This window comes from Sinocyclocheilus anshuiensis, unplaced genomic scaffold, assembly GCF_001515605.1.
Source record: "Sinocyclocheilus anshuiensis isolate Anshui unplaced genomic scaffold, SAMN03320099.WGS_v1.1 scaffold51, whole genome shotgun sequence".
NCBI classification, from domain to species: domain Eukaryota; kingdom Metazoa; phylum Chordata; class Actinopteri; order Cypriniformes; family Cyprinidae; genus Sinocyclocheilus; species Sinocyclocheilus anshuiensis.
Genome location: NW_015548296.1, coordinates 3,023,631 through 3,045,273, shown reverse-complemented (window position 1 = coordinate 3,045,273; position 21,643 = coordinate 3,023,631). Strand labels below are relative to the sequence as shown.

The following is a 21,643-nucleotide window of genomic DNA, read 5'->3' as shown; positions in this document are numbered from 1 at the left end:
TATGTGCTTTATAAGTACTAATAAACAGCCAATATGCTAGTATTATGCATGGCTCATAAGTAACTAGTTAATAGTGAGAAATTATCCCTAAAATAATGTGCTACCATAAATACTTGTCAATGGGGCAAGAAAAAAATATATACAATTTTGTTCCTTGGTTAAATGTACAAAATTATTAAATTATTTAAACATTTAAGCGCATTTCAAAACATTATTAACATTATTAAACAAATTCTATTATTTTAAAATGATTTTTTAAAATTATGTATAGCCTACTATTTTAGATAAATTCTACATATTTGAAGTGTGCACTCAGATGCTTTAGTGTTGGAAAGAGACATTAAGCTGTACGGCAGCTGTACAGCAGAAAGGCACACAGTGGAGAAGGATAATAAAAACATAAAGGACAGATATTAAGCGGATGGTACAGGAGGAGAATGTAAAGATATAAAAAAGCAGATGGAAATAGACAGAGAGAGAACACAATATGTATCCTGGCTCATCGCCACAATCTCCTGTGACATGTGCGCTGAAGCCTGCTGGTTACTGTTCCATTTCCACTGCTATTAAATGCAGAATTAATGCTCACTGGAGTAAGACACACCCTTCCGCCTCCCATCTGTGACTCACTGCAGCCCATTGGCTCCTGTGGAGGCAGAAGGCGGGGCTTAGCCCACTGACAGTCAACTCAACCAATAATGGACTCAATAAACAGAGTCATTAATCCTGAATGTAAACCCAGAGCCGTCATTCATTTCTCGTCTCTCCCTCTTACCAATTTAATTAGGACTCTTAATTTGAAAGCCTCAGCGGAGCTCATAGCCATAATGCATTTTAATGAACACAACAGATGTTCTGCTGTTACTTTATAACTCTGAGCAATTATTCTTATAGCAGTTGTGTTCTCACACACCGTTATTTCTTTAATACTTCACCTGTATGTCACAACTGCATGAAACAGCAGTTCACCGAACAAAAAGAAGCACATCTCATGTCTCAAAGTCTCATTTCTAATCTTTATTTTGATTTATGAGGTAAGCATTTACCTCATTTAACTTTCTTTCCATACAGAAAGAAAGTTTTAAAAACCTAAGCTTGAATACTGACATTTTGAGGCATTAAACCATAGGTTCAGATGAGCTGATGCACAAAACGTACATCTTTAATTGAAAATGAGTCCATTTTCCTGTTCGCTTTTATGCCTTTTTCAAGTCAAAGCTAGCATGGACCAACAATGTTGTCTTTGCGTGTATGTCTAGGCTCGGCTTTTGAAAATTCTCCTTCGGACTTTGAAACTTTTCTCTGTATGACTGAAGTCCTTGGGGATTTATTTGCTGAGCCACAAAATCTGTGGAGTTACTCTGAAATGTTATATATCTTCAAGCTTTGCTCATTCTTTAATAAGTCTCTTTTAGAACGTTTGAGTGATGCGTCTGCCTATAACATACTGTAGGGATGTACTGTAGCACCAATAAAAAAATTAAAAAAAAGAACTGTGTCCCTGCAGTAATGTGCCCATAAACCAAGTTAACATTTGAAGAGGTGTGTTTAATTGTTTTACAAAACCCTATATATATGACAATTTTATCTCATAACATAGCCCTTCTTGTACTCTCAGGAGCTTCAGAGAACCGTCTTATAAAAGTAAGGCCTCAACAAAACGTTGCTTTGAAGAATGGTTTGCCTGAGAAAAAGGCATTGGGAGACGGGGTCCTCAAAAAAACGCCCTTTGAGAATACTCCTGGGGAGTGTTTTGATGGCATATATAGTAGCTCTTAGAAAAGTCTGTTTAAAAGGTACTTTTATGGCAACAAAAAGGTTCCCTTTCAATGGGCAGAAGCCTGTTTCTGTGCCAACCTGGCTCTCTTGGACTTAAATATAGCATGTGTCCGATTGCAACCAGGCGTTAATCAGTGTGGTCCTTATTTCCTTAAGAAGCAAATAAACCAGGTCAGCAAACTACAACTCGTTTTTACTTGGCCCACTCACCTTGGTGGTTTTGACTTTGTTACCGGTGCTGCAAGACCAACCAGTCAGGTCTGGAAGAACTTTACACTCCTCGCCATCCAAACATGGGTGCATTTGGCACCACCACTTCTGCAGCACGATGGAAGCTGAAAAAGAGATGGAGAAAATGAAATATTAAACTACTCTCAACATTATTATCTTCAGAGTATCTCACTGAACATCACTTTTCTCAAATTTTCATCAAAAGTTACCATTTTAAAGCCTGTAATAATGCAAAATTGCAGGTGTAGGTTTGACCTGCAATGGCAAGCAAAACAACTAAGATGACTAATACAGATCACATCACTTCCCAACTGAGAAACATAGAGGAAAATACATGAAAGATCAAGATTCCAAGAATTTCTGCTGAAGCACAGGCTGAATAAACAGTTGTTAACAGCATACAAGAAGATAATAGTGTGAAAAAAAAGTCATTTTGATTTGTCATAACGCAGGAAGTAATGCTCCATTATCCACTCTGAATAGCGGTACATCGGAAACAGCTTCTCCATCATAACTGCTTGAAAATCCCATGATGTCTTCTCAAATATATAATCACATCTGCTATTAAATGTTAAATGTGTTGTATAACCGCTGAAAAACTAAATAAGTGGAACCACCAAATAAGTGATCCGGCTCTAAATGCACACCATTGGTTGAGCCAAAGTTACCACGTGAAATGTTTTTTAAAGCAACACTACCATTGTTCACAGGTTTCCCAAACTGGGCTTCATGAGAGCTGATGAAAAGCTTTAAAAGTAAAATGAAAAAAAAATAAATAAAATAAAAACAAAACACAAAGTAAATATCATATTTGTTTATCTGCATGTTGTGCCTATTAACCAACATCAGAGAATCGTGAATATGCAAATGTGTTTTTAAATTGTTAAAATATTAACTTAAATACATATAAATATTAAATAAACATAAATATTTTAGGTCAAAGGGGTTCAGATGACAAAAAACGTCCCCTTTTACATAGCTGTATTTTAACAGTGAAGGAATTACATATCACCTTTAGCATTAACATCTTTATCAAACCCAAATAGAAGTTTTTACCAATACAATACATTTGAAAACACCCTCGCCACTCTGCTTTTCAAGTCCTCTTAGTAGTCCAAGCTCTCCCGTGTCACTTCCAAAGCCTAGTTCACTCCAAATCCAGTTCTGAGAAGCCGATCAATAGCCTGTTCAAATGAGGCTCATTGAGATGAGTGCGTCCATAAGAGAGCCGCTCTCAAGCCCATTGTCCTCAATAATAGAAGGAGAGAGGATATACACAGCGAAAATGAGCTTTACATGGAATTATGCAAAGGAACACGCGCAAATCCTCTCAAGCATCGTGAGTGAACGCCTTACAGGACATGAAAGCAGGGGTTCATACAGCATGTGTGTTTGTAGATTTGGAGAGTAGGATGGCTATAGTCAAATGATGATGCTCGTAAATCAACAAAATAAGCAGTTGCAAAGGCAGTGACATACAGTAACTGCTGTGTGTGTGCCTTTCCATCTGTGTGAAGCCCACAGTCTGATTGCAGTGGTTCAGAGAATCAGTGGCTGCATAATTAGCATTAATATGGACATTATTAAGTATAATTAATAATAATAATAATTCGTTACATTTATATAGTGCTTTTCTAGGCACTCAAAGCGCTTTACATTGTGAGGCAACCTTATCATTATAATGGCAACCTTATGAAAGGATGTTTTCATTATTGTCGAGAGCTCTCCGTCATTTGTCTGCGTGAGTGTGTCGTGAAACGAAACAAACATACACAACAATATGAGTGTATTCTTTAAGTTAGCATCCAATAACAACTGCTGTGAAGATAAATATTGGTCATGGGCGTCCGCTTATTGTGGAGAGCTCACAGTCATGACTCAAATTCACATTAAACACCCGTTAGTATCAGACAAAATTATCAAAAGAAATATTTTTCTTTAATTCACAGGATGGAAATATATATATATATATATATATATATATATATACATATATATTAGCAGAACAATAAATCAACATGTAGTCCCAAAATACCAAGTCCTACAGTATATATACACCACTGTTCAGATCACTGTTAAGGAAATTAATAAAAGTAACCCTTAAATTGGTCAAAGGTGACAGAAAAATATTTATAAAGTTACAAAGGATTTCTATTTCAAATAAACACTGTTCTTTTGAACTTTCTATTCATCACAGAATAAAAAAAGCATCATGGTTGCCACAAAAAGATTCAGCAGCACAACTATTTCCAACATTGATTATAACAAGAAAATTTTCTCGAGCAGCAAATCAGCAAATTAAAATGATTTTTGAAGGATCATGTGACACTGAAGACTGGAGTAATGTCATGATGCTGAAAATTCAGCTTTCGCTATCACAGGAATAAATTACATTTTACAGGTACGGTTAAGGACCTCAAACTGACCAATTGTTAAAAAAGAGAGAGAAAAAAAAAGAAAATCATATTTTTATAGTACATGTCAGAGCAGGTGTTTTAGACTGAGGGTTTGAAACTTCCCCAAAGAAAAAGGCCAGCTGAGCCGCTAAAGCTTTTCAGGAGTTAAATGGCTTTAGGTTTGCAGTTGTGGACAACTTTGTCTGAACCCTTTTTTCAGCTTTTCCACACCAAATCTCTCACTCCACCATTTAGGCATTTAACTGGATAGAGTTTGGCCAAAGCCCACATACTTGGAAGGATTTTTATCGCTTTTAGTGCTGAAGTGGCAGGGACAACTGCGAGACACTGATGGTCTTTCTATTTTCAGTCATGAAAAGCCCTATCTGAGGATATGAAGGCACTAATTTAAGCTTTGATTTCCTGTATGGCGCCTTGTTGGATTTAGACAGTGTCATTGCTACAGATGTGACAGACTATCCAGGATACAGAAATATTTTTGCTACCCCCATTTCAGAGGTATGAACAGGCTGTGTTTGAAATGTGGCTGACATCATGTGGTGGCTGAGGAAACTGCAGGAAAAGATGCCGGCGAGTAACATTGCATGGAAAGAGAGAGAGGGGAGGACAGATTGGAAAAAACTGGTGAGAGGGAAAAGCAAAGAGCAAGATGGGATGGGAACAGCATGTCAGACATCTTGAGAAAGTGTCTCACTGTCTGTCTCTTCTTGTTTGTGTTTGCAATTGTTGGCACTGGGGTTCGTGGCATGTTGTGGGCCTGGTGGGGAAACCCAGCATGTGGTAATCATAAGTATTCTAAATCATGCAGACACACAAACATTGCCACTATTGTCAATCTGACGCCTATGTCATAATGTGAGATAACAGGAAAAACAATCAGCATTTCAACTAGTGTGCTTGAAAACTTGAGATTTGCATATTTAAGAAGTTTCATATGTTTACATTAGTCACATATAAGCCATTTGTAAACTGATTTGAACATCAAACATTCATGTGTTTATTTCAACATCCCAACACAGCAACACTGACTCAACCATTGGTGTGCATTTAGGACGGGACAATCTGTTTGCCCGACCAATGGCAGAGGGGAGAGTGTTTGAGAAACCTGTTCGAAAACCATCATCAAAGAGCATATTTTTTGTAAGCTAATGCAAAATTTCGCATCACCCTGGTTCCCCTAGACCAGGGGTAGGCAAGTTCGGTCCTAGAGAGCCGCAGTCCTGAGTTCAGCTCCAACCCTAATCAAACACACCTGAACAAGCTAATCAATGTCTTCAGGATTACTAAGGCTAGGCAGGTGAGTTTTGTTTTCAGGGTTGGAGCTGAACTCTGCAGGACTGCGGCTCTCTAGGACCGAACTTGCCTACCCCTGCCCTAGACAAAATCCCCAATAGGATTTTTCCAATGGCTTCTAGATTATAGCAAAAAATAAAGCTCTGTGACAAACAACAAAATTATTTAGCTTACCATGATAATCTCCTATATGAACAAAACAACTTTTAGAAAATTTGAAGCCTAAATACAGTCATCAGAAGCTAAATATAGGCTATAAACAAACTACACCGCAGCAACATTTCTTCAGCATCACCATCAGTATGCTTCCAACAGCTCTTTCAGTCTTTAAAAGCATTTTCTCAGAAAGTTTGAGTATGAATAGTTTGCAAGAGTGTGATATAACACAAGGTTGAAAAAGTGGACTAGTGAGTAGATGAGTTTACCTAGATTGGCAAATGGAACCAGAAGTGCTAAAATGCTAACTCATGCTAAAAATGCTAACAAAAACACATCATCCCTGCAGCACTGTTGCAATTCCACTTGTTGACACTCGCAGCACAGAAATTACACAATACAAAATTGTTTTTAGGTATTCAGAATTCAGCACATTTTGATGATTGAATCAAGCTTAGAAAGTTATAACAAATTCCTACACAGGATGGGAGTAAACAAAAAAAGTTCACAAAAACTTGCACAACACAAACATGTGTATTTTGCCATACCTCAGATTAATGGGGGTGGTAAACAATAATGTATATCTGTACATGTATATGCATATGGGTGTGCATCCCAGCTAACACACCTCACATTGTTGTTTATGCGCCAGAGACTCAAAACCCCCTAGTATCAATCCAAATCCATTTATACCCGTCTATTAGATTACCCAGCACTCCGTCTCAGCAGCACAAAGCTTGAAATGACCTAATTTACAACACTATCAGCTTAGCTACAGATTCTGCCTTTGACACACATTAATGCAGTGTATTAATTCAGTATCACTCTCCGCAGGCTAAAAGCACATTTGTCTCCTTAAGGATATGCCCGAAGAGCAGTGCAGGAAACACACCTGACCCCACCGACCTATTTATTAAACAGCAGGCATTCCAGCTCACGAATCCGACACATCACTCGCTGTGCGTCAAGAAATCACAGTGGGTTTTCTCCACATCTGCCACTGCATAAATGTAACCTCAGCCTTACGTTGGCATAAGATAGAATAAGGTACAGGCTGGTTGTAAATGGCATAAGATACAGTATGTTATTCTCGGTTGCATGTTTCTAATCTAATTCAACACTGGTGAGACTAATCACTCTTTAAACAAGTGTTTATACAAGGACTCAGCAACAACAGATGGAATCAATGCAGAAAATTAAGCTAAAGTACCAAAAAACTGAAAGTAATTATGTTAGAGCACATTTTATTGCCTGAATTTATAAAAAGCTACAAACTCAAATTACATTTGCTGACCAAAATGGTTGAATAATCAGTGTACTAAGCTTGTTTGTCACATTTTACAGGTGATCTAGGAATTGGTAATTTGCTTGCCTGAAACCAAATGCATAAAAAATGACTGTTTATTATAAACATTAATACTATAAGCTGATTGATAGACTTCAACAAATGTAACTGAGAAATAAGATGATTTCTAATGGCAATCTGGATGCAAATTGATCCAAATTCCTGCAGTCTAAAACCTTTGTTTGTTTAATAGATATATATTAATATTAATATTAAAATTATATATATATATACTGGAAATATAATCAATAATAATTCTAACAAGTGTAAAACTGGAAAATAATAATAATAAAAAAAATCAAACTGTAATCTGAATTAAAAATATCTTCTAGAACCTGCAATCAAATATATTTATTTATTCATTCCTGTGGACAAATGTCTAGATGAACTAGATGCTGGACTTATTAGACAGGGCCTTGAAGTTCCTGCATGTGTGGCTGAGCGCTGATAACCAAATCACAGATGGCAGAGGCTCAGAGGGGGCTCGCCTCAAGCCCCAAAGCAGAGCAGAAATCCTGGGCACACCGGGCAGAAAGAGAGGCCCTCATGCAGAGTGAAGCAGATCTCCCCACAGAGCGCCAAAGGGAATCTCTCTCCACCTTCCTTTCGCTTCTTCTAATGAGATTTTAATGGGCAGGTCGGTAGAGGCCTTCAGAGACTCAAGAGCTCACAGAGGAGTGACTAGAGATACAGTCCCAGCCAGAACAGAGTACCAAAGGACCTCTACATCAGACAGCAGAGATATTTAATCCCTTATGTATTACATTCTCATTGAATGAGATTTAAAGTCCAAGTTCTCAGTGCATCATTGTTTAAATTCTGATCCTAGTTGATTTGCCATAAGAAGGTATATCTCAACTCTCATCCTCTGAAGGTTTCAATGAAGTTTCTTTCAGCTCTTTCTAAGGCTCCTCTGTGGCTCTCACTGATGTTTTAATGATATATGAATGGGTAAAGTGCCCTCTAATGGCCATACAGAGGAACAACACAATACAAATATCTAATACAGCAATCATATAAAAATAAATATGGTCACACTTTATTTTAAGGTCCAATTCTAGATATTAAGTTAGTTGTTAAGTTTAGGTATTGGGTAGGATTAGGGATGTAGAATATGTTCATGCAGAATATTTGCTTTATAAGCACTAATAAACAGCCAATACCTTAATAATAGGCATGCTAAAAAGCAACTAGTTAATAGTGAGAATTGGTCCCTATACTAGTGTTACCATTAATATAATAAGCAATCAAATCTTTAAGTTACCACAGCTGTAATATACCACAGGAAAATCACAATTACTCCCATCACACTTTTTTTTTCTAAACACTATTTAAAAAATAAGATTAAATGCATTTCTCAGTATCTGCTGCTAAAAGGTGAACTACAAGGAGTACAAAGAGACATTTGCAGGACAAAATCCCCTGAGATTTTTATGTTTGCATGTTTACATGATCCTTCAGAAATCATTATATTATGCTGATTTGCTTCTCAAGAAACATTCATCATTATTAGCAATGTTGAAACATATTTTTGTCAAAACCTTAATACATTTATTCATTTTGCTTTAAATACATGGAACCTTTAGTACAGAACTGATGCCATATAATTGTGACGTAAAGTATTTTCTCATGCTACACCACTATTTTTTGGAAAAAAATTGCTTCTTTCTAGAAAAAGCAACACAGTTTCTAAGCTACTGAAAAATGTAGTTAGTCATGTCACTACTTCTTGTTAGCTACTCTCCAACTCTGCGCTGAGTATTAGATATTTATGAAGCTTCAGGAATCAGAAGTGGAGAATATGTTCCTATGTGACCTCTCTCCAGAGGGCTGTGTGGTCCTGAGGGAGAAAGTGAGACTGATGGCCTGAGGGATCTAGAGATCCAGCGATGTTGATAGAGGAAATGACCCTCACCACTCTCTCCTTCACTGCACGAAAACACAGGTCAATCATACTGACTCTGTCTTACTTCAACACAAAGCTAACATGGCCTCTGATGTGAGCTCACACACGGCCTCTCAAACTCTCTTTCTGCCCTTCTGTGTATACCAATAGTTTTAAAAGAAAAAGAAACTGCATAATACTGCACCCATGCACATAAATGCATAAAATATGCAATATTCTAAAAAGTGAAAATAATTATTCTAAAAACTGATCAAAAGTGACAGCAAAGACTTTCAGTAAAAACTTTTACATTGTTACAAAACATTTCTACTTCAAATAAATGCTATTATTTTGGACTTTCAATTAACCAAAAAGCCTGAAAAAAAAACAGCATCACAGTTTTCACAAAAATATTAAGCAGCACAACTGTTTTCAACCTTAATAATAATGATAAATATTTCTTGAGCAGCAAATCAGCATATTAAAATTATCTCTGAAGGATGATGTGACACTGAAGACTGGAGTAATGGAAAAGATTAAAATTCAGCTTTTCCATAATAGGAATCATTTAATTTTTTAAATATATTAAAATAGAAACCTGTAATATATCAATTATATATAATACATAATTTTATTAATATTTTACTTGTCTTGTTATTTAGGCAAATAATTAAAGTATTAGGTACAGTATATACAAATATCAGATGAATTTATCCCTATGCTTGTGTATTTTATCCTTTTTATAGTTTTTGGTTGTCTTTCTCTCGGTTACATCAGATTCCTTGTGTCTCCATAATACAGTCCTGCAGCCTCACATCTGTGGAAAATACAAAATGTGCATAGGACCCACTTTTGTCATTACATGAACTATAGTCAAAGAGAGCCATGAAAGTCATAACATGGAATACCTCCCCTGGTGCAGCCCTCCCTACTTTCTATTGGGGTCTTTTGTCTCGGGTGTCAAAGAAGACAAAGAAGAAAAATGGCTGCCAGCATTCGCCCTCTTGCCTTCATAACTAAAGTGCGTACAGTATGACCGAAGGGACACATTTAAACCTCCTTCATCACCCAAACTACACTCTCTTGTCCTAAACCTTTAGGTAATACAGAAGAGATGAAGCGGAGGACAGTGTAGTCACATTTATCAAAGGGATAATGGCTTTGATATCAAAACACACCTAATATTTTGCAAAGTCAGAGACTTTTCCCAATGAAACCCATTCACAATTTGCCACAAGAGACAGGTTAACATCAGGTATAAACGGTAACGTGTCTGTGCTGATCATACATGAATGGATCACACAAGATGAACAGTGAAGTGGTGTCCCCATACTCAGAATTTGTGCTCTGCATTTAACCGTCTCACCTCAGTCGTGGTATTGGAGGTGGAGAGAGCACTGGTTATTCACTCCCCCCACCTACAATTCCTGCCGGACCTGACACTCGAACCCGCGACCTTCGGTTTACAAGTCCGACTCTCTATCCGTTAGGGCACGACTGCCCTTAAAGCTCCCTCTGTCCCTGGGTGGGCTGATAATACCAGGTGGATGATAATACCAGGGTAAATTGGGTCATGTCCTCATACTACACTACTGTCGATGCGCTTTTTATTTTGCACATCCTCATAATATTTTTAGAAATCAGAATCAGAATCAGAATCAGAATGAGCTTTATTGCCAGGTATGTTTACACATACGAGGAATTTGTTTTCGTGACAGAAGCTTCCACAGTGTAACAGAATGACAGTGACAGAACAAAAAACACAGATAATAAAAAATAGAACAAGTAAATAAGGAATAAAAATATATAAATTGACAGTTGTATGTGCAGGTATATTACAATAGACAGTTTTTGTATGTACAGGTACTGTATATTATGTGCAAATTTGAGGTGTAGACTGAGTATGAGTGTTAGATAAATAAGTGTATGAGTGAATAAATAGTGTGTGTTCCACAGTTATTGTTAAGTGTTCATGAGATGGATGGCCTGAGGGAAGAAACTGTTCCTGTGTCTGGTCGTTCTGGTGCTTAACCCAGGCTCATTCAAAATATATGACTCTGCCTACATTTCTGCAAGAACCGCAACTCATGTTTCATGGGACTCGTACCCGAGCGCTTAACATCACAGTGCTGTACCAGGTGAGCTACTGAGCAAGCTTACTATGTTAGAAAATCCATACATATGGAGTGGATTATGTGATTCAGACATTAAAATGTATTGGTTAACAAATCGTGTATTATAGTAAACATGTTTTGAGGTTGTAACATAGTATTTTTTAAAGGAATTGCTTTAACATTTGCCTTTATTCATTGATAATCTGCACATGTAGTCATAATTTGGTTTTACTGTTCATTTCACCTAGAAAATGCACTGAAATGTATGCACAGCTATGTTTTTTGCCAATAAAGCGGAATTAGCAACACATTAAAAGCACTTACCCTCCACACAAGAAGGCTGTGTACGTGTCGTACCGGCCACCTGACCAGGGAAGCAGGAGCACTTGACAGTTTGTGAACGTTCCTCTATCTTGTTCTTATTGCAGCACCGGTGGATGGCCACCACCTCACAGGTTCCCTGCTTCACCTGGTACGAAGCTGCGGAAATAGAAAAAAAAATAGAGATAGGCCTACTTCATTTCCCTATGAAGCAGGTCATAAAAATATGCACAAAAAAAAGCTAATGTTTTGCTCAGAGCAAATATCAACACATGCAGCTCTTCTCTTTCCCAGCTAGAGAAATTGCAACATTATATAAAGTCTGTTCTTTCAGTTAGCAGAGCAAGACAGCAAGAGATCAAGAGAGGAAATGCCAACTTTATTTGTGTATAGATGTAAATAAACAAAGTTATGTAAAGGTTTGCTCATGGATTTAACCCTAACATTTAATAATAATAACCCACCCAATATAAGAAATAACATCTATATTTAATGAGAGTAGCAGTATCTAACAAGCAGCTTAAGGGCTGCCAGGTCCAAGTCTTCACTCTTTTTCTTTCCCACTTCCCATAGCAGGACATACATAATGAACACAGAGCTCTGTTTTTCTGTTCAGAGTGTAAATAAATCGCTTGAGCATTGAATTTTTTGTTTGTTTGTTTTCAGCCAGTCTAACATGAGTGCTCAATTACAACCAAGATTTGTCTCCAAGAAACTCGGGATCCTCTATACAGTGAGGTGTGTGAGTATCGGCTAATGCCTCAATGTAGATGCAATGTGGTAATATTATGACATATTAGAGCTGTTATAACAGGTGGCTGAGGAAAATAACATATCCAAATGATTTAAATCACAATGTGGATGAAGTTATCAAATACCATTAGGATTCCTTAAATGCAAAAGTAACTAGTCAGTCTGTTTTTATTGATAAATTTATAGGTGGCATAACCATCTGCCCTGCTGTCATGAGAGAGAACAAGCAGGTGACATGGATTTGAGGTGAACATTTAGCTTTCTTCTCTTGGGACATTACTAGCCAACTTTCATTACAGGATGGAATTTGGGGCCATTCACACAGAAAGCATTTTTGTGTTTGAAAACATGAGACACGGGTCTAGAATTTGTTTTTTAAGTTGGACTTTATTGTAACTTGAGTTTTTATAAAGCTAGACTAACACATATTTACATAGAAAAACAAAGGAAAAACAGCACAGTGGAACACAAACAACCCCTAAGGTCAGTCTGAAATGTGTCTGATATTTAAGAAAAGGAATGGAATGACCAGCAATGTCTAAAAATACATTAAACACACATTCCAGTGACACATACCATATCTTTAATACACAACTGTAAGAAATGCAAAAGGTCATACTATATACTGCCTACTACAAGTTCCCACTTACAAGTTCAGAAGTGCTTTATGAGATGTGATATGCTGGAAGTGTTTTAGGCTGCCTTTACTGACAAAGCTTTTTAGTGCTAATGCAAAATAAAGTATGTGAGGATTTTTTAACAGAGACACACGCACATAAATTTTATATGAAAAAGTGTCTGTGATACAGTATGTGATTTTGTATATGAAGCATTACAATGTTGCTATTGTTAAAAAAAAAAAAGATGAAAAATGTAAAAAAAACTTCAAAAAAGAAAACTAGTGATGATGCCTTGGCAACTTACTGGAATATGGTTTAAGTTGAATGAAGTATTAAGAATGTGACCATTTTTTTATGTATTGTGTAATTCTCATGTTGCAACAGAAAATTATGGGAAGTGTAGTTATGAGAAGTAGCCAAAAATTGGCTTAAATGGGTATTATATGCAGCATTTGATTTCTGTACTTTTTAAATCAGATTATCATAAATCATAAAATGCATAAACATTTTAGTCAGAATGCAAATAACAAATTATTATGATCAGCAACAATTGCTGAGCAATTCTGACATGATTCTATAATTGATGTGTAAATATGATAACTTTTCATTGTAGTTCTTGCATTAAAGTTAATAGTTCAATCTTGACTGATAAAAAATATTTGTATTCTTTTAAATGTAGCCTACACTTTTATTTTTTGTTCTGAACATAAGCTGGACATGGTGGGTCTGCACACACACACACATACACAGAGCAACATGATGGTTTACATTTCATCAGGCCGTGAACTCGCTCTCCCGCTATGATGTAGAGTTTGTTTGGCAGCTTCCTCCTGGGAAAGGTGATGCTCCTCAGCTTCTGGAGGTCTCATTCTTTTTACTCTTCCTTCTCTTTTCATTTCCTTCTGTACTCACCCCTCTACCTTCTTCCCCTGAGGCTCCACGTGTGGCCACGTTACCCCATCACCCTGTCCTCTCTGCCCAACATGGACCCCGCCGACTGGGCTTTAATTAAAGAAAGCGTGTGGAGTCCAGGGGCCTTACAGGCTGGATGGCCATGTGCGTGCCGCTCAAGAGCTCGATGCGCTCCGTCTCTGTCAGCCCCGACATCACCGGATAAACAACAGGTAAGGACAGATCTCTAACTGTGACTATGACTGACACCACGGGGCCTCGCATCGGATCCTGCACGGGTATCGCAGAGATAATGAATGATGGATGGTGCGCTTCTGTATTCCGGAGATGAGGGGATGGGGGATCTATTTGGAACGAGCTGAAAAAGTGTCTGTGATGTCTGATTTTGTATCTGAAGCATTACAGTATTGTTATTTTTAACTACAACTATTTTCGATGATTGAAAAAAGTAAAATATAAATACTAGCTGAAACAAAAATGAAAATTTGAATTTGAAATTTCTAAAAATATAAAAACAAAAACTATAAATTCAAAATATGAATAAAAGCTATAATCGTATATAAATAATACTAAAATAACACTGAAAAATACTGCAGAAATTATTCTTTATTTTGTTAAATTCTTAAAAATTAAGGTTCTTCAGTGGTTCTTTGCAGCATTTTTTCACTGTAGGGATTTTGAGTTTTATGTTTTTTGTGGGGGGAGAGATTTGACCAGTTTTTCAAGTAACGGTCATTCAGATCAGAGGTTTCTTTAAAGGTTATTTAAAGCTAGAGTTGAGGACCCAGATTTTACATTGGACATTGAATGGTGACCCACACAAAGTGCTCTTTGACCAATGTGAACATCATCTATAGTCTGGCTCATACTTGCTTTTACTTTGCGCAACTTTGTTCTTGGTTTTCAAGCATGAGGGCATGTCCACTTCAATTAAATGAATTTGCACCAGAGTTTGACAGGATGGCAAAAGATGTGAAGTTTATCACTTTATCAGTGTTCTTGTATCACAAACATTAGCATATGCAATGAAGCCAAAGTCATGGGTTCAACTCCCTGGGACTACATCAATTGATAAAATGTATATATGCTTTATGCTTTGAATGAAATGCAAGGTGCTTTGAATAAAAGTGTCTGCAAAACATAAACTTTCGTCTAAGTTAATTTTTTTTTTTTTTAAGAAATACTTTTATTTAGCAAGGATGCATTAAACCAACTAAAAGTGACAGTAAAGACATGTATAATGTTGCAAAAGAAAATATAAATGCTGTTTTGTTGTTGTTGTTTTTGTTTTGTATTTTTTTTACATAGTAAAAATAATATATAGTTCACAAGGTATCATAGTTTCCACAAAAGTATTAAGCAGCACAACTGTTTTCAGCACTGATAATAAGAAATGTTTCTTGAACAGCAAATCAGCATATTAAAATGATTTATGACTGATCATTTGACACTAAATACTGGAGTAATGGCTGCTGACAATACAGCTTTTCCATCACAGGAATAAATGACATTTTAAAATATTTTAAAATGCACAAAAGTTATTGCATTTTAATTAATAATATTACACAATATTGCTGTTTTTACTGTAATTTAAATCAAATAAATGCAGCCTTGATGAGCATAATAGACGTTTCAACCCCAAACTGTTGAATGGCATAGTGTACATATAAATAGATTATGCTATCCAGTTTTTCGCAAGCATTTCCACTGGATCTACTGCTTTAAAGCAGCTGCATATAAAACCACTAAAACTTTTTGGATTCTAACTGGAAATTATTTTAAGAATGTAGCTTTCCTGGAAGTGCAGCATATGTTCCAATTTGCACATGTGCATGTGTGTGTGTGGGTTCTGTGTGCCTTGTTAGTGTGCAGAGAAGCAAGAGGTTGGAGGCTCAGTGCTCAGGGGAAGACACCCCATCACCACCAAACCCCAAGAACAAAGGCCATACTGCCTTCTACCGGCATAATGGGGTCACGGGAGAGACCTAAGCACCAAGCCTTCACAACCCACTTCCTTCCTAAGTAGTTTGCTTGCTTCCAACGACACACGTACACACATCCTTTATATACTAACAGTCATTTACAGTTAAACTGATGAGCAATTCCCTGGATTTAACAACATACTGTGCAGAGACATCACAGGAAGAAGGTCTCACACTTCACACTATCACTCATGTCTTACACCTTCCTCACACACAGGCAGGCATCACATCTTGGACACTCATCTGACACATCTCTGGCCCTGAGGACTACACAGAAACCGACAAACCACAAAAAATGAGTTCTGCAAGGTTTCGATTGCTTGTAAACGTGGCATTATAAGCTAATAATGACTGAACAGGCATGGAGAATTTGTGGTGTATGATCAGCTTAAATGCATCTGACTACGCTTTTCTCTGTATCTGCCTCTTCTTACACACTTGGCAGCAGAAGTCATTTGTAAAATCCTCCGCCGCGCCATTAAGCACAGTGAGCAGACTCCGGGGATAATCGTGCGTTTTTTGCGCGGCTTCTCCTCCAGGACCGCGACGCTGGAATTAACCGCTCGGCGTTCCACCATAGCCATCTTGTTCTGGATTTTAAAGCGCTATTATGATGGTCTCAGAGTAATAAATCTCAGATCAGCCTGAAATCAAATAAGATTTCAAGCATGGCTAACTGTCTCTATCCCTGTGGCAGACGCATCTGGGTGTCGAGGTAAACGCCATTACCTTGAGCTGATGGGGCAGCCAGGCGATTGATATATTCTGACAGTGTGAGGCGGCTGAGCCTTTGTGCGATTTATCAAGAAGCATGTCTTTCTGCTGTCAATAGCCGACTAGCGTGACAGCACCAAAAGGGCAGGCATTTTGTGACACGGTTTGAGGGAACTTGGTTAATTGCGACGACAAAAATTATGCACTAAGACTAGGACTGTCAATGTAATGTAATAATAAGTGAGATTAATTATATTAAAAATTTTGCTAGAAATAACATAATAATCCTGCCCTCTCTGACTCATACGTAAAGTCTTTTACAGGGGTTTTTACAACTTTTATTGAAACCACATTAATGTTTATTCATGCATTTGGCAGTTTTTTTCTAGCAACTTTTGATATGCATTTAATTATAATTACCTCTAACATTTTAATCGATTGACATCCTTAATTAACTGACATTAAGACTGGAACAGTGTAACTGTGACAATTAACAGGCCCCTCATTTACACATGGGTCTATGTCTAATAAAACTTACTCTGCATGACTTCTTGTCAGATAGTGACTAAGATGGAAAAAAGCTGAGAAGAATGCATTTACAAAGTCTGTCTCTGTGCGACAGTTTCGCTTGTAAAATTACAGAATTAAATGTGCAAGATGACATAAAATGAAACTAACAAGCCTTCAAACAAGAACACCCGTAACGTACTGCCCGAGCCCGGCTGACATGTTCCACACACCTCCATTACTCAGACCAGGTAATAGCTCCAGGTTAGCTGTTGTTTTTAATTGGATGTGTCAAATGTCATCACAGGCTTGAACAATGTTGCACGGACATTTGAACTTGTGTGTTTAATCTTTATGTCATGAGTGTAAGAACGGACAAAACTGACACAGACCAAAGCACAGCTCACATAACACAAATGAGGTCTCAGGGTGGGTGGCCTTTGGCTGCAGGCGACTCACTTTGACACACTGTACTATATGGAGGCTGAAGCGATGTGTCGAAAATGGCCACGAATGGTTCGTGTAGGCATGGAGAATGTGTGTATACTCATTAAATGCAATGCACATTGGGACTTTGTTGGCCTTCGGTGTTGGCTATATAAGGGCCTATTACAGCAGACAGGAACAAAGGCAGCCGCTCACACGCTATTGTCTCTATTTACCTGCAAGCATGGACAAGCATGGCAAGACACGCAAGACAAGAAAAAGTGGTTGTTAGTTATAGTGTCTGGTTTCAGTGTCAACCATCAGTCAATGGCCCTTGCCTCGTTTGGGTGAGATTCAGACCATCCATTCCCATTAGTGTCCATGTTTCCACAGGAGAACTTTACAAATGACCCATTACTGCTTTTCATTCAGACACATGAGGGCTTATTCCTGTACAGGCATTTATAGAGCTTCAGAGCCACCATGTGGCCACAAGTGACACTGCAATGAAGAACTGGCTTTTCTCAAGGTACAGGTAAGATGTGACAAAGCCTGTTTATAAATTGGAAAATGTTATCATTAACATACTAATTGTGCTGCTGATATTTTGTGTAGTAATATAATAAGATAGTATAATTACAACATTAAGACACACACCTAAATATTTTATATATAATATCATTTTTATCATTTTATATATAATGTCATTTCAAATCTTCAAATCTTTTCAGCTATTATTACTCCTGTCTTCAGTGTCACATGATGATTTGGTGCTCAAGAAACATTTCTTATTATTATCATCATAGTTGAAAACTGCTTAAAATACTGCATATTATTTTTTTATACTGCATGTTTATTCTGTAATGGTTTGCTCTGTTTATTATTGGACTGCCTTTAAGCAGCTTTTATTGAAGGATGCTTCCTTTAAGAAAGAAAAAAGGAAAGAAAGACAGAGCAACACCGTCAAAAAATATAGAAGCAACAGCAAAAAATATAGAAGCTTATTGCTACAACAAATAGTATGTACATGGACTGCAAAATAAAGTGATACCATTTTATGGGTATTTTTTAATTTCTTTAAAAATCATCAACCCCAAACTTTTGAATGGTAGTGTATGATATAAACATATATTTTATATTAAAATAGCATATAATGTTATGCAATATATAAATATGGGAAATTACACTTTGAATAGAGAATACTTATATTGAATATAATAATATATAGCATATCACTACTATAATATAGTAATTTTTTTTTCAATGTTTTCATCTTTTTCATTTTTTATTAATAGAGATTTTTATAAGCCTGTGGTCACCTGTGCAAAAATAATAAAACATTCTTTAGCAAGCTTTATTCTCCAGTCCACTTCTCCGACATCTAAATCGCAGTCATTATTTATTTTTATTTTTTTGGTAGTCAGGTCGGGTTCCAGACTATTGGGGTACAAATAGCCGCTTCGTGCAGCCAGTCGATGTAAAAAGTCACTCTGAAACTTTCCCCAACATAGACACTGCATAGCAAATAACGGAGCAGCGAATCAATGAAAAGTGTTGGCAATGCAATTTTCCGTTTTTGCCAAAAGTTCACCCTTTTGTTTTGTTCTCCTGAAAATGTGCAATTTCACAACAAACAACAAGTTTTTAACCAATTAGCAAGAATTTCCCTTGAAATAATAAGGATAAGGCTGAAACTGACATCCACTTTGGTGGTATATGAAATGTGAAAACTTTAGTGACCTTCACAACACATTGCTGCTGTAATTAGCAGCGAGCTGATTAAAAACACCTCCGTTAGAAAAGTAACCTCTTCTCCCCGTCAAAAATTAAAAGTAACATCATCAGTCAGACCAACTCGAGATGCTGGTGGCATTTCTGTGCAAGCAAAAAGGTCACCTTGCATTAGCAACAACTAAACAATGAGAAGTCGTAATTAAAGAAAGTGTGATAATTAGCTGGAGCAACACTGACATTGGGGAAGGACTTTGCATAATATGAATGATTCAGCGAAAGAGCCGGAGTCTGACCTTTTGGCATGCTAAAATATTTATGTACTGCTGGTCACTTCGTCGCCATGAGGGAAGCTTTCATGAATTATGCAAATCAGAATTAGTTAGCTCGTGGGTGTCAATTAGTGTGGGGAAGTGGACATTATTTTAGTTACCCTCCCTCTTTTTTTCACAAAGACGGGTAGGTCTGTATCCGTGTGTGTGTGTGGCACGCAGAGGTGTGACGATTTTATTACCTGACCATTTAAGATCATACATATTAATACAGTCATTACTGAATTGTCGCTTTGCTTAAAACTCCTTACTGCGGAGGAATGAAGTCTAATGAAAAGAGTGACTTTGCTGCTGTCCATTTTAATATTACTGCAAGGCAGGAGCACTATCGTATAAATATGATACGGATGCAAACGACCTGCATTTAATCTCCTGAACAGGACAGCACTGACAATAACGGTAATTGTGTGTTTATATTAGAGGTCAAGCCATGTTAAATGTCCTTTATGGGCTGCAAAAACAAACTGAATGTTGAAAGGTTTACCGACATCCTCTGTAGTTTACATTCACTGGGTGGACAGAATCTGAGGACTTTTTTTTTTTTCTACACTAATTTTGCATAGATTTGGATTTAAACATGGTGAAATGTGTTAAAAAGAAATGAGAGTAATGTACTCTTATTGGTAGCTGAAAGCATCATTGAATATTAAGGTTGAATCTTCCTGGTTCAATAAAGGTTAAGCTTATTCACCAAAATTAGTGGCATGATTACTACAAAAAAAATAATAATTTTAACAAAAAAAAAAAGTATTAAAAGCAGAAATGTGAAGGTTATAATTTCAGGTTATAAAAAGCACTTAGAATTATTAATTTGTCAAAATGTATGTATTATTTGGGGTGTAAATTTGTTCTGATATTTTTTATGGCTATATTACACTTTATCTATTATCATGGAAATCTTCCTTTAGCCTCCACAGGTGGTACAACATACGCATGCAGTTTATTCACAACACATAGAAACACATCCATAATAGAGAAAAAGAATGAGAAAAAAAACGTTAATGTCAACAATTATTCAATTAACCGATCGACAATGGGACAAAATATTTTTCATTGCTTTATAACGCCTTCCTGAAGGCAATTTTTCAAATTCATTAAACAGAAAATGTGAAGAATCCTTTGCTATCATTGTTGCTCTCCTTGTGGCATTTCATCATGGCTACAAAGCTGAAAAATTGCACATAACATTATACAGATAACATTATGTTAAAGTGTGACTATACTATTTTAATTTTTAAAGACTGGCCCTATTCCCTTCCATTGTAAGTGCCCAGTGTAACCCAGATTTTTGCTCTTTTAAAGAAAAGGGAGAGGTGGAAATTTATTTTTGTGGTAATCAATATCTTGCCACAAATGCTGTTTGTTGAGCTTAACGTCTACCTGGAATATTTGTTTAATTAACAAACACACAAGAGGCAGGAGAAGAACTTATGAATGACAGTGTGAAAGTAAACCATATGATCTGCTTTGTGTTACTCTCCTGTAATTAAGCCAACAGGGCTTTGACATACCTGTGTGTCCCCGCAGACTCCGTGTACCCGCAGAAACCAACTGGCACGAGCACATTACCAAGGTGACCAAGAGTACAACCTGCAACGGCCACACTGACTGCCCCCACAGCTTCATCTAGAGATAGACCAGGACAAAGAGAGAGAAAGAAGGCGAGGGAGAGGGTTGAAAAGTGTAAACATAAGTCACAGTCTGCCTCAAGGTTGTGAGGAGACGTCAACTGTGTTACCTTTCTGTCTTGTGTTCTCTGTTCACTCTCTTGCCTTAGAGCCGGCCATGTCTCCTTCTTTGTCCTCCTCTGTCTTCACTCGCTTCCTCAATCACAGTTCAGATCCTGAGAAGACAGAAGGAAGGAGGAGAGGGATGAGGTCAAATGAGGTAAAAAATTAGTACATGTGCCTCTCTTATAGGCACTTTTGGTCTTCTGGGCATTCAGATTTGAAACTCCCTTAAAACACACTTTTCTCTCATATTTCATTTACTTTGTCTACTAGCAGTGGATATACATGCATGACAAATGGACATTTTAAGGGTTTTCCCCCATATATATAATACGCATAGATAGATAGATAGTACACTAACTTCTTATTGAACTTCATTAGTGGTTAGATTCAAA

At 37.0% G+C, this 21,643-nt stretch overlaps 1 protein-coding gene across 1 annotated transcript in view; it reads right to left on the bottom strand.

Annotated features, from left to right (window-relative positions):
- LOC107655986 (protein FAM19A4-like) overlaps window positions 1-21,347 on the bottom strand; it is a 22,220-nt gene extending 873 nt beyond the window's left edge. The window contains exons 1-4 of the mRNA XM_016443615.1: window positions 21,257-21,347; window positions 21,030-21,144; window positions 11,545-11,700; window positions 1,990-2,114 (exon numbers count right to left, since the gene is read on the bottom strand). Coding sequence (XP_016299101.1) covers window positions 1,990-2,114; window positions 11,545-11,700; window positions 21,030-21,144 — 396 coding nt within the window. The 5' untranslated portion in view covers window positions 21,257-21,347. The remainder of the gene's footprint in view (window positions 1-1,989; window positions 2,115-11,544; window positions 11,701-21,029; window positions 21,145-21,256) is intronic.
- Window positions 21,348-21,643: the final 296 nt, after the last annotated feature.